At 44.9% G+C, this 25,581-nt stretch overlaps 1 protein-coding gene across 1 annotated transcript in view; it reads right to left on the bottom strand.

Moving 5' to 3' along the window:
* Positions 1-3,436: 3,436 nt before the first annotated feature.
* The window catches only part of LOC141212739 (uncharacterized), a 40,298-nt gene continuing 18,153 nt past the window's right edge, over positions 3,437-25,581 (bottom strand). Inside the window, exons 4-8 of the mRNA XM_073665048.1 lie at positions 17,128-17,307; positions 16,920-17,043; positions 16,739-16,836; positions 16,451-16,541; positions 3,437-5,214 (exon numbers count right to left, since the gene is read on the bottom strand). Coding sequence (XP_073521149.1) covers positions 4,025-5,214; positions 16,451-16,541; positions 16,739-16,836; positions 16,920-17,043; positions 17,128-17,307 — 1,683 coding nt within the window. The 3' untranslated portion in view covers positions 3,437-4,024. The remainder of the gene's footprint in view (positions 5,215-16,450; positions 16,542-16,738; positions 16,837-16,919; positions 17,044-17,127; positions 17,308-25,581) is intronic.

Raw genomic sequence — 25,581 nt, 5'->3', positions numbered from 1 at the left:
CCATGTATACCAGGATGAGGGATGGGGTGCCATGCATACCAGGATGAGAGGTACCATACATACCAGAATAGGGATGAGGGGTACCATGCATAGCAGGATAGGAATGAGGGGCACCATGCACACCAAGATGAGGGATGGGGTGCCATGCATACCAGGATTGGGGGATGAGTGGTGCCATGAATACCAGGATGAGGGATTGGATAACATACATACCAGGATTGGGATGAGGGGTGCAATGTATACCAGATTTGGAATCAGGGGTGCCATGCATACCAAGATTGGGGATGTGGGATGCCATACATACCAGGATAGGGATGAGGGGTGCCATGCATACCAGGATGAGGGATTGGGTACCATACATACCAGGATTGGGATGAGGGGTGCAATGTATACCAGATTTGGAATGAGAGGTGCCATGTATACCAAGATTGGGGATGTGGGGTGCCATGCATACCAGGATTGGGGATGAGGGGTGCCATGCATACCAAGATTGGGGGATGAGGGGTGCCATGCATACCAGGATTGGGGATGAGGGGTGCCATGCGTATCAGGATGGGGATGAGGGATGCCATGCATACCAGGATGGGATGGTGGGGACAGGATGGGGGCAGCAGAAATACCAGGAGGGGGGCAGCACATACCAGCATGGGAGACCATATACCAATAAAAATGCTTGCCACCTGGGCATAGAACGGGTTCAATAGCTAGTTACAATATACAGGAGCATGATCTGACCATACAGCAGTTCCTATCTGAGATGTAGGTTGCCATGTAGGCAAGTGACGGCTAATTAAGAAAAGGACTATATGGCTATGCATATTGTGTAAAGGAGAATAATAGGTATAATCCTTTATGTCTGGATGTAGTCTGGATGTAGTATCCTCCATACATCGCCCGGTTGAGACCAAAGCACAATTAGCAAAGCTTTTGTGTGTGTTTTAGATTGGTGACTCCAGCCCCGGGACGCGTCTAAAGAAGGATCCAAGACAAAATTAAAGTCACCTCCAATGATGATAAGGTCCTCCGCAAAATATTTTAGTTTGTTTAAATAATGACGGCATGTATTCATTTGGTCACAATTAGGGAGATAGAAGTTTGCCAAAGTCAAAATTTTGGAGTAGATGGAGATCTTAACAAACACGTACCTCCTCTCCGTGTCAGACAGTGTTTCTACAATAGTATGCAGCAGTGATCTGTGGCGGCCGATACTCAGCACCTTAGACTTCAAAACTGCATTTTTCTGGGACGCCAAGATGAATAATATCTATTAGTAATCTGAGGTACAGTATATGATCGCCTCTAAAGTGTGACTCCTGAAGAAAGAGAAAATGTACGTGCTGTTTATGCCTGTGATAAAACACTTGAGCTCCTTTCTCTGGAACATTAAGTCCTCTGACATTCAATGAACAAGTTTTGAGTTGTGCCATAATATTATATGAAAAAAAGGGGGAATGGAAGAGAGAAAGATTAAGAGCAAAGAGGAAGTATAGACGGTAGATAGTAACGTCTACCTCTCAGTGTCTAAGAAGTATAGATTATGAATACATCAAAACAGTAGGAAATTGCGAAACAAGCAGATCCCAATGCAAGTCCCTAACTGGGGGTTGTCTTTACAGGCGCAAGTCAAACTTTCAGTCCTAGGGTTCCTATCAGGTGGAACCATGGAATATAAAGCAAGTAATGTAATACAGCCTGATATTACAGTAGTATCATGTGAACTCAACTTATATGCCGGTCTAAGATCTTATATGAACTTAGACATTCTATATAGTGGAAGAGTGGCACCTAATGCTCTATATAGATATATCTAATTATATGCTTAAAGAAATAAGTAAGCATCGGCAAACTGTCTCTCATCAGGGAAGACAAGATTCATTTCAGGAGCTCATATGATTGGCAGGTTCCTTTCCCATCTGGCTGCATCACCATCAAGTTCCTGATCCATTGAACGCCTTCTGTGACGTGCTGGAACTCTCTGTGGCAATGGTGGAGCAGGTGGCCAGTCAGATATATGGAATGTCCAGGGCATCACAAATAGGTCTCATGTTGCTTGGATCTTAGAAAATATACAGCCGGAATGGGAACCCCCAGGAGTACATCAGGCCATTTTCCCAGATAGCATCAAGTAGTGGCTTCAATACCCTTCTTTTAGCAAGTGTCTTTCAGGATATATAGAGTACAGACCAAAAGTTTGGACACACCTTCTCATTTAAAGATTTTTCTGTATTTTCAGGACTATGAAAATTGTACATTCACACTGAAGGCATCAAAACTATGAATTAACACATGTGGAATTATATACTTAACAAAAAAGTGTGAAACAACTGAAAATATGTCTTATATTCTAGGTTCTTCAAAGTAGCCACCTTTTGCTTTTATGACTGCTTAGCACCCCATCACTCTCCTTGGTCAAATAGCCCTTACACAGCCTGGAGGTGTGTTTGGGGTCATTATCCTGTTGAAAAATAAATGATCGTCCAACTAAACGCAAACCGGATGTAATAGCATGCCGCTGCAAGATGCTGTGGTAGACATGCTGGTTCAGTATGCCTTCAATTTTGAATAAATCTCCAACAGTGTCACCAGCAAAGCACCCCCACACCCACTTTTTTGCGAACTATATAATTCCACATGTGTTAATTCATAGTTTTGAAGCCTTCAGTGTGAATGTACAATTTTCATAGTCATGAAAATACAGAAAAATCTTTAAATGAGAAGGTGTGTCTTTTTGTCTGTACTGCATGTGAGCAATTATATGCGTTTTCCATTTAAATCACCAGGATCCAACTCCTTTGCTTTCCTCACAATGGCCTCTTTTACAATGAAAAAAATGTATGTGACAGATAATGTCCCTTGGATGCTCAGGATCTGGGCCATGATTGCCTATTGTACGGTGCGCCTTATAAATCTCCAACTTCTTATCAATAGGATCACCAAGGATATTATTGAATAATGATCGCAGTGTTGGCATAATCACTTATGCATTGATGCTTTCAGGTATACCCCTTATCCAGATATTATTGCGATTTTCTTGATCATCAACCATATTAAACAGATGGTTTATTTACTGGCTGTGAAGATCCAGTGTTATCTGAGCATTATGATGGCCTCTAACTTGGACGACATTATCCTCTAATCTCTGTACCTTGTCAGTAAGCTGTGACAGGATAGAAGTGAGGGGACGTATTTCAGTATTGTATGTGGTCTCCAGCCTCTGAATATATTGCTCCATATCTTCTTTAGTAGGGATAGACGCAATCTGATATATAAATAAGTTATGTTGTTCCCCATATCAGAATAACCTGTGGCTGGGGGGTAAATGTCCCTGTGAAGCAAGCACTGCTCAGTATGGGGGCTTTGGTGAGAGTACAGGGAGATTTGTGGAGCTGTTTTTTTGTGAGGTCTACATTAAAAGAGAAGTTGGTGCAGGACTTACAGCCTGGAGCTGTCTGGCATCATGAGGGTTAAGGCTGCTTCTTTTTCCAAGCTGAGATGAGGCAGTAATAGCTCTGGAGCAGGAAGATAAGACCTTCCATAAGAAACACTGCATACCAGACATGCTGACAGAGGTGGAGGACCTCAGATTAACCTCTGATCTCTTCTTTCTTTCCCATATCGAAAGTTATGTTTGAGGCTGTAAATTGCTTATAATTCCCCCAAGAACACGGTCTGAAGAGAGTGCTTTCAGTGTGTGCATTCTCTTGGTGCTATGTCCAGGCCATGTCCTTCCTGTTGATGTACAATACGTCTGAAGGTGGCGATGATTGGGAGCAGGATTGTGTGATGTAACATTCTTACAGAAAAGCGAGTTGTGACACCAATGGAACGGCGCCAGAACAGGAAGTGCGTATGAGTGTTTTTATTTTAACAAGGCCAAACATGAGGAATGAGAAGGAGTTGTCCTAGTAGTGGTCACCCCCTTTATGAAGATACAATTTTCGGTTAAAAATGAAAAAGGCTTCTCCCCTGTGTGACTTCTCTGAAGTTTGTTAAGAGTTGATTTCCGTGTAAAACATTTCCCACATTAAGAACATGAAAATGGCTTCTCGTCTGTGTGAGTTCTCTGGTGACTAAAAAGTGATGATTTCTTCACAAAACATTTCCCACATTCTGAACAGGAAAAAGGTTTCTCCCCTGTGTGAGTTCTCTGGTGCTTAACCAAATCTGATTTATCTTTAAAACATTTCCCACATTTTGAACAGGAAAAAGGCTTCTCCACTGTGTGTTTTCTCTGGTGTACAGCCAAACCTGATTTCTGCCTAAAACATTTCCCACATTCTGAACAGGAAAAAGGCTTCTCCCCTGTGTGAATTCTCTTGTGCTTAACCAAATCTGATTTCTGGATAAAACATTTGCCACATTCTGAACAGGAAAAAGGCTTCTCCCCCGTGTGAGTTCTCTGGTGCATAACCAAATCTGATTTCTGGCTAAAACATTTCCCACATTCTGAACAGCAAAAAGGCTTCTCCCCTGTGTGAGTTCTGTTGTGCTTAACCAAAACTGATTTCCGGCTAAAACATTTCCCACATTCCGAACAAGAAAAAGGCTTCTCTCCTGTGTGATTTCTCTGGTGATTAACCAAATCTGATTTCTGGTTAAAACATTTCCCACATTCCGAACAAGAAAAAGGCTTCTCCCCTGTGTGATTTCTCTGGTGATTAACCAAATCTGATTTCTGGTTAAAACATTTCCGACATTCTGAACAGCAAAAAGGCTTCTCCCCTGTGTGAGTTCTCTGATATTTGATTAAACTTGATTTCTCTGTAAAACATTTTCCACTTTCTGAACAAGAAAATGGCTTTTCCTCTGTGTGACTTCTCTGGTGATTAACAAGTTTTGATTTCTGGTTAAAAAAATTCCCACACTTGAAACAAAAAAATCTATTCTCTGATGTGTTAATGCTTTGATGTTTAAGAAAAGACTTTTCGAGGGAAAAACTATTTCCATATTCTGAACATGAAAATGGCTTCTTTGCTTTAGGAGCAATTTGTTTTTTAATGCTTATTTTGTGACTTTGATTTTCCTTAGTAGTTGGTAATGAATCAGAAGACAGGACCTGTTTCAAAGGATCAGATGATAGATCTTTGCTGTGAAAGGATGATGGTATATCTGGGTTAATGACTTTCACTTCAATTGTATCCTGTGGGATCTCAAGATCATCTGATTTAAAAATTGAAGATGTCAGCTGTCCCTGTGATCTCCTGGTACAGTCATCTGCCAGGAATAAAACCAATTATTATTTATGAATAACATATCCTTAAAATTTATATTGTTGAATATTTCTGCTTAAACTCTACGTAAAAATGTACTTTATGTAAAAGTATCATTATTTACCAAGAAAACATCACAGAAAAAAATCAGCCTTACCAACACCAAATCAGATAACAAATGCATTAGTGTTGGTTGGGTGTACTGGGGTGTCTGTCCATGTGGAGTGCACTTATATAGTGCTGGGCAGCCTTCCTGACCTAATAGTATGGGCATCATCACTATCCTAAGCCAGACACTGTGCATCACACCTACCTGTGTGACTGGCGTCTTATGCAAACATCATCTGTGTGCATCTTTAATACTAGGCAGCCACCCCCTCCATGAATTGGTAGGTTTGTGAGTGGCTGCTCCATCAGTATTTTGCACCTGCGCAGCCCCCACCTTTATCATGGGGTCTGCGGCATCCTGCTAGTGCATTTGTTATATGATTTGGTGTTAGTAAGGCTGTATCTTTTTCTGTGATTTTTTTTTAAATTGTGCCCTATGTTAGCCGTCATTATTCACCAAGACAATAACAGTTCACAGTCTAATAGAAAACCTCATAGGATGAACCAGTGGATCGTAGTGTTCAACTGTTTGTTCATTCTGCCTCCGAAATATGGAACAAAAAGCCACCAAACAATGTTATGTAGGTGAAAATAATATCAATAAAAACTTCTACTCATCTCACAAAAAACAAGTTCCCACTCAGGTCCACCATCGGTCAATGGAAAACCAGAGGCTTCCACATTATTAGTGGCTCAAAGGCTTTTGAAAAGCAACATAGCTGCCATAAACCAATCCAGCAATATCCACTCTCCCAAAGTCAGATCTCCCCCTCACTTCTGAGCCTTGCAGTGCGCCCAAACCACATTTAGCATCCATGTACTTGACATTACTATAGTGAGAAGAACCCACTTAATTTACGGTGTGTGTCTCCTGGAGCACAATCTGGGCACTATGTGTTGGGTAATGAAATTATATATTTGTAATTTCACTCTCCAACATCCACTGCGTGCTAATTTCCGGAAAGTGTCTGTGGAGTCAAAATAGTCACTATTCCTATAGATTATTTCACTGAGGGTTATAATTTCCAAAATGGAGTCACTTTATGGGGATTTCTACTGCTCTGGATTTCTGCAATTTGGCCACATTAGGGCTTCTGCAAATGGTGGGTCCCATCTCCTCTGGGATCTGCTCCTGCGACGTCTGCTTCTCTCACCAGGAGCCGCCTTATTCATCCTGCAGGCGGCGCTGGTGATGGAGGAGACATCAGAACCAGAAGCTCTGGGCGGTGCAGGCTCTGTCCAGCCACTAAGATTAGGATGCCTGGGACCTGTAGTACCATCCAGTCTGGCAGTATGGTTGTGTGTGCTGTCCAGCTGGAGTAATCTGCTCCCTGCTTCAGCCAACTGGAAAGCACCACACCCTACTAAAGCTGGAAGCATATTGCCGGAAGCTGCCAGATACAGCCTTGTTCTCCTCTGGTTCAGTCCTCTGTGCTCAGCTCCCGGCTTATGTATTTGTGTCCTGTTGTGACCTCGGCCCATTTACTGACTACTTTTGTGTGATTTTGTATTTTCTCTGACCTCCATGTTCTGACGGGGCTATCTGACTTCTTCTTGCCATCTCACACCACAGAACATTAGGTAACACTGTAGCCCAAGCTTAGGGGGTCTCTGTCTAGGTCCAAATCCATGTAGAGGGGTTAAAGGATGATGAGCAAGGCAAACTCTGGGATCTGGAAAATGGAGTAGAAAGCGCCAAGCCTGTTTGTGGTAGCCATCTTTTGAGCTTCCAGGTGACAGTGAACAGTGTCCCCAATACATTGTGTCTGCACACTATCCCAGCAAAATCTGCATTCAAATAGCTAAATGGCGCTTCTTCCCTTCTTAACCTGCCATGTACCCAGACAGTAGTGTACAACTGCATACAGGGTATTGTCGGATTCAAGAGAAGTTGGAATATTATTTGCAAGGTCCTTTTGTTTCCTATTATCCTTTGTGAAGAATCTCAAAGTTATCACGATATAAAGTGACACGCGTCAGATTTGAAAAATGGGCCCAGATAGGAACACAAAACTGGCTGCAGGAAGGGGTTAAATCTGAGTATTTTGGGCACTAACTACTATAGTCAAAACTATGAGTATAGACAATAACACATCTACTGAAATGATCAAACTCAACAGTCTCCATCAGTAAGAAGTGAGTAACTAGTGGTGAAACCTCTCTGGGGTAATTGGAGTATGGTGCTCGGTGTCTCTTGGCTAGGCATGAGCGAACATTTCAGTGTTCGGTTCTGAAAAGTTCGCAGAACAAATTGATATTCGCAGAATTTATTCGTCGAATATTCGTCAAACATTTCCGAATCCCATAGGAGTCAATGGGGGGACCAAAAAAATGCATAGGGAACACCTAGAAACGGGACCAAAAGCTGCCAAAACACATCAAATTAGGTGTAGACACCAGGGAAGTGCCATCAATTACTTGAGTACAAGTACTGTAATTATTACTGTGGCAGCGAAATTTATTCAGTTGCGCTTTACATGTCAAAAGGGGTCACCGACTGGAACAACAGGAGAGAGGACTATGCCTGCGAGGGCGCACAGTCACGGACGTGGTTTGTGGATCCACTGTGCCATGGACCCCGGAGAGCCTGGAGGGGCGTGACTAAGCGAGCACCGGACTGTTCACTAGAGCCTCTGATGGTGAGGTTAGACTTGGCTCCCGATGAACGCCAGGTGCCACTCCAGGACAGACCAACGTACACACAGCTTCTGGACCCAGTAGAACAGACTAGATGGCGCTGCAGGCAGAGTCTGTATCAGGAGTGCAGCAGGCAGAGTCTGTATCAGGAGTGCAGCAGGCAGAGTCTGTATCAGGAGTGCAGCAAGGACTGGTACACAACCTTACACAACTTAGACTGCAGAACAGGAAGGTTCCACTACAGCCAACCCAATAGACGGAGACCCAATTAGGATTCCCCACATTTAAAAAAATTAGTGGCAGACGTCAGAAAAGTGGCATCAATTTCACTACTGTTGAAATAGTGTAAATAAGACCCACACCTCTTCCAGTACAGCCAACCCAAGAGATGGAGACCTAACCAGGAGTGTTCACATTGCCCTAAATGAGGGCCTAACACCACCGAAGTGGCATAAATGTCATCAGACTACAAGTAGTTTAATGCAGACCCATACCTGTCCCACTACAGCCAACCCAGGAAATGCAGATTCAATCGGAAGGGTTTACATTTAAAAAAATAGGGCCTAAGATCACCATTTCCGTGGCCAACAGATTGGAGAATGTAGAGTTCAACCTCTTAGCTTTGTCGTGTGTGGGATGAAACAGTCTTTTACGTGACCACAACAGCGGGATTGAGGGCTGGCTGCAGTGCTGAGAAAGGGCAGAGTACGGTGAAACGGACAAACCGATAGACCGTGAGTGAGGTGCATGCGGAGATGTTACGGTGGATTGAGAAAAGTGTGGTGTGCTCAGAGAAACAAACACAGCAGGCATGTCCGCTTCACTTACAGCTGACAGGCTGTCACTCAGCCTAACTGCAGCGGCTATACAGCTGGTTCTGTCGGACACCTGCGTGACACAACTTGACACGGTAACAGAGGAGGAGGAAGAAGCAGTAGAGGTGTTTGATGGGGCGGCTGATGGTTGCTTTTTGAAAATCAGTTTAGAGTTTATTATGTTTGCGTACCCATTTGGGGAGAACAATATCTGCACCAAATGCTCAATTTCACTACATTCACTCCATAACTATAGAAATGCATGGAGACCAAAACCGCTTCCACTACAGTCAACCCAATGGATGGAGACTCATTCAGGATTCCCCACATTTCCAAAAATTAGCGGCCCACATCTCATCCAGTACAAACGACCCAAGAGATGGAGACTTAACCAGGAGTGTTCACATTGCCCTAAATGAGGGCCTGACACCACAGAAGTGGCATCAATTTCACTAGAGTATAAGTATTGCAAAGGAGGCCAAAACAATAGATGGAGACCCAATCATGATTCTCCATATTTCAAAAGATTAGTGGCAGACACTAGCAATGTCTAATCAATTTCACTAGAGTAGAAATAGTGTAAATAAGACCCACACCTCTTCCAGTACAGCCAACCCAGGAGATGGAGACCTAACCAGGAGTGTTCACATTGCCCTAAATGAGGGCCTCACATCACCGAAGTGGCATCAATGTCATCACGAGCTGGTGCAAAAAATGTGTGAAAGGACTCCCAGAAATTGCTTCTGCCACTTACTCTGCTGCTGTTTCTAATATTTTGGCGTTGACAAGCTGACGTGCCGGAGGTTGAAAGACTACAGCTGCGATGCAAACTGTGTGCCTCACTGTTACCTTGGGGAAAACCTCTATTAAGGTTGCTTAAAAGCTTGTTTCGATACTCCAACATAAGCGGGTCCCTTTCCAGGGCGGGAAGCATCTGGCAAAATTGACTCTTATAACGTGGATCTAACAGAGTGACAACCAAGTAGTCAGCATTATTTCGAATCCTAGCTATACAGGGATCATGTTTCACATAGTGCATCAAGAAGGTATTTATATGTCGAGCTCTTCCAGGAGGTCCAAAGCCAGGCTGTATTGCGGGCTGCGTAGCACTGATGCTTGTTTCCTACGTACCCTCCAGAAAACCACGTTCAAACAAGAGGGGATGATTATCCTCTTCATCCTCTGACAGCTGCTCGCCCATCACCTCTTCCTCCTCCATTAGTTCTTCGGCTCTTGCACCTTCACTAACAGTTTGCCTGGTATCACCAAACCCTCTTGATAGCTGTAATCCAGCATCACTTGGCATCCGCCTATGTGAGGACAGTCTGGAAATTTGAGACATTGGTATCCCTTCCGCATCCTCCTCTTCTTCTGGGGTCAGCACCTCCTGCCGCAGGTTATTCAAAGTTTGCTCCAGCATGTACAGTACAGACCAAAAGTTTGGACACACCTTCTCATTTAAAGATGTTTCTGTATTTTCATGACTATGAAAATTGTACATTCACACTGAAGGCATCAAAACTATGAATTAACACATGTGGAATTATATACTTAACAAAAAAGTGTGAAACAACTGAAAAGATGTCTTATATTCTAGGTTCTTCAAAGTAGCCACCTTTTGCTTTGATGACTGCTTTGCACACTCTTGGCATTCTCTTGATGAGCTTCAAGAGGTAGTCACCGGACATGGTTTTCACTTCACAGGTGTGCCCTTGTCAGGTTTAATAAGTGGGATTTCTTGCCTTATAAATGGGGATGGGACCATCAGTTGTGTTGTGCAGAAGTCTAGTGGATACACAGCTGATAGTCCTACTGAATAGACTGTTAGAACTTGTATTATGGCAAGAAAAAAGCAGATAAGTAAAGAAAAACGAGTGGCCATCATTACTTTAAGAAATGAAGGTCAGTCAGTCCGAAAAATTGAGAAAACTTTGAAAGTGTCCCCAAGTGCAGTTGCAAAAACCATCAAGCGCTACAAAGAAACTGGCTCACATGAGGACCGCCCCAGGAAAGGAAGGCCAAGAGTCACCTCTGCTTCTGAGGATAAGTTTATCTGAGTCACCAGCCTCAGAAATCGCAGGTTAACAGCAGCTCAGATTAGAGACCAGGTCAATGCCACACAGAGTTCTAGCAGCAGACATCTCTTCAACAACTGTTAAGAGGAGACTTTGTGCAGCAGGCCTTCATGGTAAAATAGCTGCTAGGAAACCACTGCTAAGGACAGGCAACAAGCAGAAGAGACTTGTTTGGGCTAAAGAACACAAGGAATGGACATTAGACCAGTGGAAATCTGTGCTTTGGTCTGATGAGTCCAAATTTGAGATCTTTGGTTCCAACCACCGTGTTTTTGTGCGATGCAGAAAAGGTGAACGGATGGACTCTATATGCCTGGTTCCCACCGTGAAACATGGAGGAGGAGGTGTGATGGTGTGGGGGTGCTTTGCTGGTGACACTGTTGGGGATTCATTCAAAACTGAAGGCATACTGAACCAGCATGGCTACCACAGCATCTTGCAGAGGCATGCTATTCCATCCAGTTTGCGTTTAGTCGGACCATCATTTATTTTTAATGACAATGACCCCAAACACACCTCCAGGCTGTGTCAGGACTTTTTGACCAAGAAGGAGTGTGATGGGGTGCTTCGCCAGATGACCTGGCCTCCACAGTCACCAGATCTGAAGCCAATCAAGATGGTTTGGGGTGAGCTGGACCGCAGAGTGAAGGCAAAAGGGCCAACAAGTGCTAAGCATCTCTGGGAACTCCTTCAAGATTGTTGGAAGACCATTTCCGGTGACTACCTCTTGAAGCTCATCAAGAGAATGCCAAGAGTGTGCAAAGCAGTCATCAAAGCAAAAGGTGGCTACTTTGAAGAACATAGAATATAAGACATATTTTCAGTTGTTTCACACTTTTTTAAGTATATAATTCCACATGTGTTAATTCATAGTTTTGATGCCTTCAGTGTGAATGTACAATTTTCATAGTCATGAAAATACAGAAAAATCTTTAAATGAGAAGGTGTGTCCAAACTTTTGGTGTATATGACCGGAATAGTGATGTTGATGATGGCATCGTCAGTGCTAACCAGTTTAGTACCCATTTCAAAACCGTGCAGAAGGGTGCAGAGGTCCTTAATCTGTTCCCACTCCGCAAACGTGATATGCTCCAAGTCCGTACTGCGTTGCCCCAAGCTATACGTCATGACATACTGCGCCAGAGCTCGTTGCTGCTGGCACAGTTGCTGCAACATGTGCAGAGTGGAATTCCACCGCGTCGGCACATCGAAGATCAACCTGTTAACTGGCACAGACAAAGACCTCTGTATCGATGCAAGTCGATGAAATGAGGGGTGCGAACGGCGGAAGTGAGCACACAGCTTCCGTACTTTGTGAAGCAGCTCATCCAGGTCAGAATAGTGGCGGAGAAATCGCTGTACCACCAGGTTGAGGACGTGAGCCATGCAAGACACGTGTGCGAGCTTGCCTAGGCCTAGGGCCTCTAACAGGTTCGCACCGTTATTGCACACAGCCTTCCCTGGTTCTAGGTTCAGCGGAGACAGCCATTGCTCAAACTGAGCCTGGAGAGCAGCCCACAACTCTACACCTGTATGACTGCGATCTCCAAAGCATATTAATTTGAAGACTGCCTGATTACGGAGAGCCCTGACTGCGCAGTACGGAGGTGGTGTGTATTCGCTCCGCACCTTGGAACGCGTGTCTTGTTAAGGCAGAGGTTGAGTGCGCAGGTGGAGGCCCTAGAGGAGGTGGAGGACGCAGAAGCAGCGGAGTAAGTGGGAAATACAGAGGTTTCTTCTGCAAGCTTTGGGGATTGCAAGATTTGTGGAGCAGCTCCTTCCCCGCTTGCCCCCACAGCCACCAGAGTCACCCAGTGCCCAGTCAGCGAGATGTAACGCCCTTGGCCTTGCTTACTCATCCAGGTGTCTGTGGTGAAATGCACCCTGGCACACATAGATTTAGACAAGGAACGGGTGATGTTGTCTGCGACATGTTGGTATAGCGCAGGCACCGCTTTCTTAGAGAAGTAATGGTGACTGGGCAACTGGTACTGGGGGACTGCGACGGACATCATTTTTCGGAAACCGTCTGTATCTACCAGGCGCAAAGGCAGCATTTCCGTGGCCAACAGATTGGAGATGGTGGTGTTCAACCTCTTAGCTTTGTCATGCGTAGGATGAAACAATCTTTTACGTGACCGAGGGACCGAGGGCTGGCGGGACCGAGGGCTGGCTAAGGTGCTGACAGAGAGCGGAGTATGGTGAACCAGAAAAACTGGTGGAGTGTGAGTGAGGTACAGATGTTACGGTGGATTGAGAAACATGCGGTGTGTTCGTTGAAACGAACACAGCAGGTGTGTCTCCTTCCATTACAGCTGAAGGGCTGTCACTCAGCATGACTGGAGCAGGTAAAGAACCAGAGTTTCTGCGATGGGAGACCTGCGTGACAATACTTTTCACGGTAACAGAGGAGGAGGAAGAAGCAGCGGATGCGTTTGATGGGGCAGATGATGGTTGTTGAGGTGTGCTGGTTCGCATTTCAGCGCAGTAAGATTCCCAGTGTAAAGAATGTTGTTTGAGCATGTGAATGTTCATGCATGTAGTAGTCAAATTTTTGCAGTTTTTCCCTCTACTGAGTTGTTTTATAGCAGAGTTTGCAGAAAACGTGAGTTGGCTCATCCTTTTGCACTGACAAAAAAGGCCCATATAAAGCAACCCTTGCTGCCCCTGCGAGCTGCAGAGCCATGACCGCTGCTGGCCACAGCCACGGTTGTGGCTAAGGATGCAGTGCTCCTCGTGCTTGCATCACTCCATGTCTGTGCCGTAGGGCGAAATGTAACCTCCTCGTCTTCCTCCTCCACCTCCTCTGATGAGCTACTCGGCTGCGTGACTCCGGGTTCACACCAAGTAGGATCTTCAACCTCGTCATCATCCAATGTGTTATCCCATTCCTCGCCCTCAGAGTGACCCCTCTCCTCTTGTTGCCCTGACAGCACAGTACAGTCCACATGAGCCTCAGGTATCTGAGTCTCAAAGGGATCACCTCCCTCCCCTGCGGTTAACGTCTGGTGACGAGGGCCAGGAACCTGCTCGGACCTTACTTCATCCTGACCCGAATCCAAGCTAAAAAAAATTTGGGCATCGATGCAGATGCTTTCCTCCTCTTTACTCTGTGACTGTTTGGAGTACACTTCTGATGCCAATGGTGTAGAATGGGTGAAAAGTATCTACAGACTCATCCATCTGTCGTTCGCTACAGTCAGTTGGGCAGTTGTGACGTGGTGCTTTCACTAACATTACCACGTACCCCAAGTACACCTTGAACACCAAGCCTATTCCCCATTCCACCACGCCCTCTCTTTTTCCCATTCATGTTGGTCAGATACAGTGGTAGGAGCACGCAATTAACTAAAGAAAAATACGTTTTTTCCTGTGCAATAACACAGCACACACCTGAATTTCAACGACACTAAATGACAAGTTAAGATATGGCCTGCCGTATAAGGTTACTAACAGACAAAAGAAATTTGTTAGTGTGCATGAGGCCGATAAAACCTACAAGATATTCTCCAAACAATTTCAAACTGAGATGTCCCCTGCTGTATTACTTTAGGAACAGAAGAATTATTTTTTTGAATGAGGATGAGGCCAGTATGACATAGAATATATGCTCCTAAATATTTAAAACTCAGATCTAGACAGCTGTATCACTTTACTCAGAGCAAAAAATATTTTTGGGTTACTCTGCATAAGCTCTGCATCCAGCTGACTTTGACCGCCACTGACGTAGTAGCTGGCTTATAGCACGGTATGACTTTTGGCACAGGAAAAAATATTATTTTTTGGACTGGGCGTAGCAAGAGGAAAAATTTATTTTTTTACTCTGAAACCAACTGTAGTTCAACTCCACTAAAATAGTATCTGACACTAAAAAAAACTTTAGTGCACACAGCTTTCAATATCACAATAGCAACAGAAAAAAACAGATTTTGTGCTCTGCAATAAGAAGCTCTCCAGACTGTGCAGAGCACAATTTCAACCCCACTAAATGAAAAGGTGCGCTGCGCTTGCTTGATCACATTAGCAAGTGCAAAAAAACATTCAAGGTATACTGAGACATGGAGCTCTATACCAGCGGTGCACAGCACTATTGTATGGCATGGGCCCTCCGTTTCTGTCAGAATCTCAGTACATGCACAAGAACACCAAAAATGTGCTGCCCCAGCGGTTGCAGAGGTACACAGGCCAGGAATTATCTACACTATCTGACTACCACACAAGCGCCCATCTATCTAGCTAATATCTCTCATTACACAGGAGAACACTGAGCTGCGTCTGTCTCCAGCAGTGACATGGACATAATGGCGCTAAGGGAACATGGCCGCTTTTTATATTGAGAGGACATGTGATTTCTGCAGCCAATTGTAGAAGCCCTTATGTCTGGACAGTGAAGATGATTCCTGCGATATGATTGGCTGGCCGCGCTTTCCTCAGTTAAAGTTACCGTCCACAGGAAAAAAAACAAAAAAACAGTGCGCCACTGATCTGACCTGTTCTAAGTTCTCCAAAGCCCCCACACTCACCTGGCACATGTCACCACCCATCATACACTTGCACTATGCTAACAAAATGCCGTGGTTGCCCCTCATTCATCTAACTTTTTCGATTTTAAGACAATTTGCTCGCCTTTGCGATCTTGAATCCGAATGTGCCATATTCGTGCCGTATTTGAAACTTTCAAACATTTGCCGAACAAATTCGCTCAACACTACTCTTGGCAATCTAAACTATCATAAGGGCCAATATTTTCTGTCAGATGAGTTTCAAGAAGAAATATTACACATAGAAAGAGGTGTCTTAAATTTTGCCAGAAACACGTTTAGATGTATCCCCAACCTGTATGATCTTTTTTCAATAAATTGAGGATTTTAATTATTCTTGGGACTCACCATAACTAATTTTCTTATGTGAAGCCTTAAGTCACGGCTATTGGTTGGAGACCCACAGCATTGCAAAACGGACTGAGTTACACTAATAGGACACGGTGAGGCTGCCTTTTTTGTTTATTTGTCTTAAATTTAGCTTAGAGATATATCATGGCACAGGTGCAATGTTTTTTTTGTTTAGTTTATCACAATCCTGTTTGAAGTTAGTTGGTTTTAAAAGAAATTTACACTTGGCCCTCAACATTTAATGTTGTAGATCATAAATGTGAAGTTTGGCCAGAAAGACTGAACCTGGTCTTGTAGGGACCATATGAGCACATTCAGCAGCACAGAAGGGAGAGAAGGTAGATTCATCCAATAAGATATCAGGGATCTAGGAAGCCAACAGCATCATTACCCTCCACTTTCTCTTACGGCCCATCATAATAATTTTCTTCAAGTGATTTTCTGGCTTTGTGGTTTACAGATCTGGGCAGGTAACGGTCAAAGTCTCCTAATCACAGGGAGGAGGTGGAAAATCCAGGTTGTAACTTCTATGGAAAAGGGTTCAATGGCCAAAATCATTTGAACAGTTTTGGGTGGAAGAGAATGTTGTGGTCTAGAGGCAAAATGGTGATCACACGATTGTGATACGGCCAAACTACACCACTGATAAAGCAGCCACAGCCGGTGACTGAGAAGAATCTGTGACTTCTCTGCATTTAGTGGTTACTACTCACCTGGGTAGTCACATGTAGGAATCTCCTCTTTACACCGCTCATCACCCCTTACATATGCCTCTATAGTATTAATATGGGTCAGATCTTCACCCTGAAACAAGTATTGTAAAAGTCACAAACAGATGAGAAGTCCCATCTATGATCAGCTCTAATCCTGCCATCTCCACCGTTCTCATTACACAAGCATAAAACATATAATACTGGTGGATAAAACAAGACTGAGCACAAGACCTTCACAGCCATCTACACATCATAGGGGAGATCTCATGACACCTTCTCTCCATCTACCTGATGGTCCTGAGGAACATTGGGGTCTTCTTGTTTACAGTCCTGTGGAAGAAGAGGATAGGGACATCTGTCTGGTGTCGTCCTCTTACTGGATAGATCTGGAGGAAACACATACAGGGACTGAATTCATTCTTTACATACAGATAATTATAGGCCGTGTGTATTTAGTCCTGTCTATTACCTGGTGATGTGAGGGGCTGGGGAACCTCCATCATGACGTCTTTGTACAAATCTTTGTGTCCTTCTAAATACTCCCACTCCTCCATGGAGAAGTAGACAGCGACATCCTGACACCTTATAGGAACCTGACACATACAATGATACAGTCATCCCCCCGAATCCCTTCATAGCGTTACTGTATAATGTCCCAGCATTCCCAGCAGTGTCACCTCTCCAGTCAGCAGCTCAATCATTTCGTAGGCGAGTTCTACGATCTTCTGGTCATTGATGTCCTCATGTATGAAGGGGTGAGATGTAGGCCCTGTGATTGGGCGCAGGGGTCTTTCCCATCCCTCAGACACAGGGTCCTGACAGCGCTCACTAGAGGTCTTCTTCACTACTGTGTAATCCTGGTTATGGAAAGACACATTAATAAATCTCCCTCCAGACATTTCCAGAGTCCTCACCTCTCTAGTTCTGTCCATCTGTTATTCCCATAGATAAGAATGATGTAATGTGACGTCATCAGAATCTCTCACCTCTCCAGTAAGACGGAAGAGGATCTCTAGGGTGAGGTGCAATATCCTCTCTGCTATCTTATCTCTGTCCATATCCATCTTTGATGGGTCCATAAGGAAAATTATCTTAAATAGAAAATCTTCACTGAGAGGATTTGATATTGTAGGGACCTGAATGAGAAGATGATGAGCCTATGTAACATCATAAAAATCCTGTGTAATAATACAATTACTGGAGATAATAAGGGGAAATCTATGAGGAGATATATTATTTTACAGTATTTAGTTTTCTTCTCTACATCTAGTAATAAAACCTATATATTTTAGGCCACAGCCAACAAGCAGTTTCTTCCTTGGAGTCTGCAGCTGAACACGTTTCTCATAGACTCATCTTCCATAAAGCTAATTCTCGTCTCATTTACTGACACTAGAATCAGCATTAGCAATACTGCAGGAGATATTCATTACACGTGACATGAGAAATAACTACTTCCTGATGAGGACGACATCTTCATCTTCTACTACGGCTCTAGAAACATATTTAGCCAGATTTCTTCACTGACTACATCTCCACCGGCCGTCTATATGAATGTTTCCCGTCTTTCCGGACTGTAATCTTCTATCACGTTAGATCTCATGTCTGATTCACAAACAGAAGTTTGAGGCTTTTTCTTCTTATAGTTTTTTTCTGATTTATGGCCATAGTAAACATGCATTTATGTGCTGCATAGATACCAACTTAAACCAAGCTCAAATTCTGTGTTTTTTTCACGGGCACCATGGTGGTCCTGTGGGCTGCTGCTATGGATGATACACCCCTAAATATCCAACTATCATATGGTAAAAATCTCATAGGTCCTGTATTTATTAGTATCTGCATGAAGAATGGGGCTAAGTGAGTATTTATTAAAGGGAATCCACTCCAACGACTACCCCACGGCCAGCAAGCATCAGAATCTTCACTGAATAAAAAGCCATTTCACAGCAAACAGACCTCTAATATGAGGCATTCAGGTATGTATAGAGTCACATTTCTATCACCTGTATGCCAATATTAGAGGTCAGATAAGTCCCAGGGGGGTGATAGATTTCCTTTAATCAACCGTGGGGTAATGATAAAATCAGATATGTATCAAAGTATTGTAAGGTGGCTAATGGTTGCGTAGTCGATGGGAGGTATGTGTCACAGAGATGGCAGGTCTCTGTGATGTAACCCGGAGTGTTTCTCTAGGGCACATAAGCACTAAGAGGATCGTTTGGTGCACCTGGGAGTCGGGTTACGGGTAGCTAGGAGAGAATGGGCGGGTCCAGCTACCCACATACCTCACATCTGGGTGTGGTTAACAGCCTATAAAATGGAGGCTGTTGTTTGGCACATGGTCTGTGTGTTTGGAGGGAGAAGGCCTCCTGTGTGTTTGTCTTCAGACCAAGCCAGGACACTAGACGCTACCCCAGATTGCATGCCACACAAGCCTGGCTGAGCAGAGACCTGCTAAGGACATTTACTTTGTTTGCCTGATCTAAAACATGCCTCCTGTTTTCCTCCAGTCACACCCAAGTGAGTAAAACCTCTACAATTGGTGTTAGCCTTGTGGGCAGCGTTACAAGCAGAGACGTGTGACTGCTACAGCATGGACTGCATGCCCTGGGTGAAGTCTGTTGCAAGCCAGCAAGCATCACTAGACAAAATGGAGGACCTGCTGAAACACCTGGTTCAGTCGCAGCAGCATCAACAGGAGACTAACAGACTGTTGTTACAGCAGATCCAGCAGCACTAGCAGAAACAACGTCAGCAGATGCAGCTTCTGGCAACCGCCATCCAGGACAGGATGAGCGCTCCAACCCCAGGTGCGACTGATGACTCCCATGTCCGGAAGGCGGTATGATGGGCTTTGCAGAAAATGACCCCGGGAGATGGCGTTGAGGCCTTCGTGATGGTGTTTAAAAAGGTCGCCGAGAGGGAGAAATTTCAACAAGAGCAGTGGGCAGAGGTACTGGTGCCATACTTGACGGGAGAGCCCCAGAAGTACACCTAGTAGGCATACTATGATTTAGCTTTGCAGGACGCCCTATTTAGCTTCGCATAGTACGCCCTATCTAGCTTTGCATAGTACGCCCTATCTAGCTTTGCAGGACGCCAAAGAGTATGGCAAGCTAAAAACTGAGATTGTCGCGCGCTTGGGGGTAACAATGACTATCAGGGCACAGCAGGTTCGTACCACCGGAACAGACCACCTCGCTCCCAAATGTTTGACCTGTTGCACCTGGTCCAGAAGTGGCTGCAGCCGGAGTCGTCAATGCCTGCACAGATGGTAGAGTGGATGGTGATGGACCGGTTTGTGCACTCCATGCCGAGGCCCATACAGCCTTGGGTTGCCCAGGGTGATCCCCAGAATGCGGATGAACTGGTCGGACTGGTCGAGAGATACCAGGGGGTTGAAGGCTCCTTGGGAAGGCTTCCCTCTCCATACTGGGGGTCCCAACAGGGGGTGGAGGCCCAAAAGGCGGTGAGACTTCCAAGGCCCAAAGGGACGAGGGAGGTGGTGCCCAAGGTCCATATGGGTGATGTTGTTTGCTGGAGGTGCCACCGCCAAGGGCATATAGCCGCCTGTTGTCCCCTGAACCTTGAGCCGATGGACTGCAGTATAGGACATCGTTGTTCATATTATGCTTATCCAGCCTGCAGTGTGAACTGTCTACCCAGTGAGGGGCCACAAGCATGTCCCGTGAAGGTGAACGAACAGGAGGTAACGGCACTACTAGACTCGGGGAGTCTGGTGACCCTTATGAGGGCCACCGTTCCTCTACAAATGATCCGTGGGAAAAAAGTCGGAGTTCAGTGCAGTCATGGTGATGCTAAGGACAACCCATGGCCAGAGTGGACATTGAAACGGCCTACGGTACTGAGTCCCACAAAGTCGGCACCATTCTGGACTTGTTGCACCCTATTATTATAGGCTGGGACTTTTGTTTGTTTTGGGATCTGTGGGGGGTAGGGTTCTGGGTTCGCAGGCTAAGATAAAAAAAACGTTAACCCTAATGAGGTATCACCACACCCAGAGTCAGACAGGTTTCCCTTTTGTGTCCTTGTGGGGGATGAGGAGGTAGTGCCCCCTGTGTCTGCCATTCCGGAGTTAGGGGTGACCGACCAGCGAGAATTTTGGGTCTGCCCAACATAGGGACCTAACTCGGAAGGAAGCCTTTACTAATGTCACTGTTATAAATGGGGTTGCACAGGAGCCGAGGCTAACAGGTTTCCCCATTTTATTATGAGTGGGGAGTTGTTGTAGTGGGTTAAGAAAGTGAGGGAGGAGTGTGTGGAGCAGTTAATAGTGCCAGGCCCCTTTACAAGGAAGGTGTTGGACATGGCCCATTCACATGTTTTGGGGGGACATCAGGGAGTGGAAAAAACACAGGAACGGATCATGCAAAGGTTCTATTGGCCTGGATGTCACCGGGAAATATTTAAGTATTGCAGGTCTTGCCCTACGTGCTAGTTAACCACCCACACCTCTCGCTTTCGAAGTCCCCTTGTGCCATTGCCCATTATTGAAGTGCCATTCGAAAGAATTGCTATGGACTTTGTCGGTCTCCTGGTTGAATCTGCTCATGGGCATCAATATATATTGGTTATCCTGGACTATGCCACACGCTACCCTGAATCGATTCCACTGAGAAACTCCTCCGCAAAAAGTAAAACCTGTGAGTTGGTCCACATTTTTTCCCCGAACAGGCTTACCAAAGGGAGATACTCACCGACCAGGGAACTCCCTCTATGAGTAAGGTGATGAGGGAGTTATGCAAAGCCCTTCAAATCTCCCAACTGAGGACTTCAGTATACCATCCTCAGACAGATGGCTTAGTCGAAAGGTTTAACAAGAATCTGAAGAGTATGCTGAGGAAGGCAATAGAAAGGGATGGTAGAGACTGGGACTGTAGGATATCTGTTGTTCTCTAACCGAGAGGTTTCACAGGCATCTACGGGGTTTTCGCCATTTGAACTCCTGTATGGCGGACATTCGTGGGGTCTCCTGGATGTCACAAAGGAAACCTTGGAAGCCGAGGTCACGCCCCACAAGAGCGTCATCGAGAATGTTGCTCTGATGCAGGAGAGGATTGCGAAGGTGATGCCCATTGTAAAAGAACATCTCCTCCAGGCACAAGAAGCTCATGCCAGAGTCTACAACCAGTTAGCCAGAGTGAGGCAATTCAATCCGGGAGACAGAGTCCTCGTGCTAATTCCTACAATGGAAAGTAAGTTCTTGGCCAAGTGGCAAGGGCTGTATGAGGTGGTGGAAAAAGTGGGTGAAGTGAACTACAAGGTTCATCAACCGGGACGATGTAAGGTGCACCAGATATACCACGTCAACCTCATCAAGCCGTGGCAAGACAGAGAGGCTGTGGAAGCTCCATGCTTGCTGGGCAAGCCAGAAGGTGATGTTGGAAGAGTCGCAATAGCGGAAACGCTAACGAAGGCCCAGAAACAGCAGTGTTGGGAGTTGATGCAGAAGAACCGGGATCTGTTCTCGGAATTACCGGGATGCACAAGTATCATAGAACACGAGGTTCTGACGGAGCCTCATGTGCGGGTAAACTTGAAGCTCTATCAAATACCTGAGGCCCAACGAGAGTTGATCTCCAAAGAGGTAGCTTGTATGCTGAAGCTCGGTGTCATTGAAGAATCCAAGAGCAGTTGGTCGAGCCCGATCGTCTTGGTCCCAAATCCCGATGGTGAGTGGAAATTCTGAAACGACTATCGGAAGTTGAATGAGGTCTTCAAATTTGACACATATCCCATGCCACGCGTCGATCAGCTGATCAAGAGGCTTGGGCCAGCAAGGCACATAACCACCTTGGATCTGATGAAGGGATATTGGCAGATCCCCCAATGGCACAGGTAGACAAAGAAGATTGCGTTTTCTACACTTGACGGATGCTTCCAGTATGTCCGGATGCTATTTGGACTGCAGGGGGCCCTTGCAACCTTCCAGAGTCATGGATCGCATCCTTGCATCCCATAACAAATATGGCGCAACATACCTGGACGATATTATTATCTTCAGTCCAGACTGGTAGAGTCATCTGGAAAAAATCCAGGCTGTGTTTGATGCTCTGAGGAAGGTGGGGTTTTCAATAAACCAGAAGAAATGTAACATGGGGAAAGAAGAAGCCAAGTACCTCAGATATGTAGTGGGTAGAGGCGAGATTAAACCCCAAATTACTAAAGTAGAAGCAATCCAAAATTAGCATAGACCGCTGTCGAAAAAGCAAGTCAGAGCCTTCCTGGGAATCGTGGGATACTACAGGAAATTCATCCCAAACTTCACCATGATGGCCGCACCCCTGACTGACCTCTTTAAAGGGACAAAATCAGCCATGGCCAAGTGGACTGCAAAGGCGGATACGGCCTTTCAAGAGATTCTGGCTCTGTGTAATCAACGGGTCCTGGTTGCCCCGGACTTCAATAAAGAGTTTATATTCCAGAAAGATGCCTCAGGTGTCGGTTTAGGAGCAGTCCTTTCCCAGGAGATACACGGGGAGAAGCACCCTGTCATCTACCTGAGTAGAAAGCTGTACTCCTGCGAGAAAAATTATTCGGTCATAGAGAAGGAATGCTGGGCTATAAAGTGGGCGGTGGACACTTTACGGTACTATCTGTTAGGTTGAAAATTTAGATTACTATCAGACTATGCCCCACTCGGATGGATGAGGGGTCACCCTCTTGTTTTTAGCCCTACAGGACTTCTACTTCCATGTAGAACATAGAGCATGGAAGCTACATAGTAATGTCCATGCTCTCTCGAGAATCCCCTGTCTGGTAGTAGAAGGTGCCAAGTCCCACGGCTTTAGGCAGAGGAGAGAGATATGTAAGGTGGCTATTGGTCGCGTAGTCGATGGGAGGTATGTGTCACAGAGATGGCTAGTCTATGTGATGTAACCTGGAGTGTTTCTCTAGGGCACATAAGCACTAAGAGGATTGTTTGGTGCACCTGGGAGCCGGGTTATGGGTAGCTAGGAGAGAATGGGCGGGTCCAGCTACCCACTTACCTCACCTCTGGGTGTGGTTAAAATGAAGGCTGTTGTTTGGCACATGGTCTATGTGTTTGGAGGGAGAAGGCCTCCTGAGTATGTTTGTCTTCAGACCAAGCCAGGACACTGGACGCTACCCCAGCTTGTGTGCCACACAAGCCTGGCTGAGCAGACACATGCTAAGGACATTTACTTTGTTTGCCTGATCTAAAGGCTATTTGCTTTTCTGTTTGGCTTCTGGGTTTATGAAGCAATAAACCCACACGAACTTTTAAAGGAACATGCCTCCTGTTTTCCTCCCGTTGTGCCCAAGTGAGTAAAACCCCTACAATATGTATAAAGAAAGGGTATGGTACTCAAAGAATGTTTCAATAATCCGCCACAAAGCGTTTTCCCAACAGGTTCATTAGGAGGCTTGATACAGGGATGATAATTCATGATGTTTAGCATAGTGTGCCTAATAGCCAGGTGTCCATGTTTAAATATCCCACTTCATCCAAAACCCCAGAATAGTAGGCCCATTCCAATTCCTAGAGGTGAATTGTCACAGGATATACTGTACCACGCCTACGCTACTTCTCATGAGCAAGAGGTTCGATAATGTCCATCCCCTAGTGTGCATGTTGGGAAGTGACGTGCTTTACGCTGAAACGCCAGATAAACTGATTGCCTCCGCGCCACTCGTACCTGTGACTGCGCGTGCCCGTAGTTATCATTCCACGACGGAGCACATCCAGGATCATTGTCCACAAATGCGCATGCCCAGATGTCTGCGTTCCACACCGGAGCGCATATGATATTGGAGTGCATTCCACCAACAGAAAAATCCTCTTTCTGAGATCAGTATCATGGAAGACTAAAAACAAGTGTTATAGCAGAAGATGGAGTCCCTCAAGTTTAAAGGCCCCATCTATGCTATATAAGTCTGACAGTTATTTTAGGTCAAAACAACAGCAAGCTGAAATGTTCCTTCTTGTATCAATAGCGTGTCCTTGCTAAGAAGATAAAGTGTCCTCCTTGGCCAGATGTTTCTTCTTGTAGCAATAATGTGTTCTTGCAAGAAGATAAAATGGCCTTGCTAACCAGATACGTCTAATTAAATATTTTAAAGCATACAGAAACTAGCTTTTTTAGCTTGTTCAGCTAAACTGTAAAATCGAACCATATATGGAAAATCCGTTTCCTGCCTTCAGGGTGTATATTAGCCCTGTGTTTTGTAATAAAGTTTAGAGTATGTTTAGACACAAACATCCTGTCCAGTGTCTTCATTCTCTCCAATATCGTAATCCAAAGGATAGAAGACCAAGAATGCAGTGATGACACAAGTATTGCACATCCTCCCATCATGCAATAGGCATGTAGATCTACTTTGTCACTGGGATGGTGGCCCAAAGTATATTCCTAAATGGTCATATTTGAGCCCTATTGCATAATTAGAGATACACAAGGAACACCACACTTGTTAGTTAATAAATAGTATAAGTGGGATATAACTGATAAGAAATAATTCTGATATAGAAGCTCAGATCTCTTGATGAAGTAACACAATATGTGAACCTCATTCGCAGGGAACTGAGTAGCAATGGGTAGAGTATAAAATCCAAAAATGTAATCCAGAATGCGGCAGTATTCATACAAAACAAGCATAGGAAATTTGCTCATTCAGTCCCGTAGGGGCTCGTGAATCCAGTCTGGAAATACACTTGCTTTCCTTTTTGAGGATACATCTATTGAGATCACCTCCTCTCACATTGGGTTTAACCACCTCAATGATGCAAAAGGAGATGTCGCTTGTTTCACCTCAATGTGCACTGTTCATGTGTCTCACTAATGGGGTGTCCCGACCATGGCGTATTTCGCCCAAATGCCACCCCACACTCCTCCTAGACTGCCTCTTGGTCATGCATACATAATCTAGGAGGCAGGTGCATGTGGCCACATATACAAGTCCTGAGGTTTTACAGTTGGATTAATCTCTCTGGAAAAAGGTTTCACCTGTAGAGGAACTCGAGAAAGATTTACATGGTCTCATCCAATTACATGTAGAACTTTCTCCACATCTAAATAAACCACAGATTCTTCTATCTAGCCAAGTCCCCTTGAGTGCAGGTTTTTATAGAAACTATGCACCATACG

Source organism: Phyllobates terribilis, unplaced genomic scaffold, assembly GCF_046119375.1.
Source record: "Phyllobates terribilis strain yellow unplaced genomic scaffold, ASM4611937v1 Scaffold_183__1_contigs__length_3771566, whole genome shotgun sequence".
In the NCBI taxonomy this organism is placed as follows: Eukaryota; Metazoa; Chordata; class Amphibia; order Anura; family Dendrobatidae; genus Phyllobates; species Phyllobates terribilis.
This window is presented reverse-complemented; position numbering and strand designations above follow the sequence as displayed.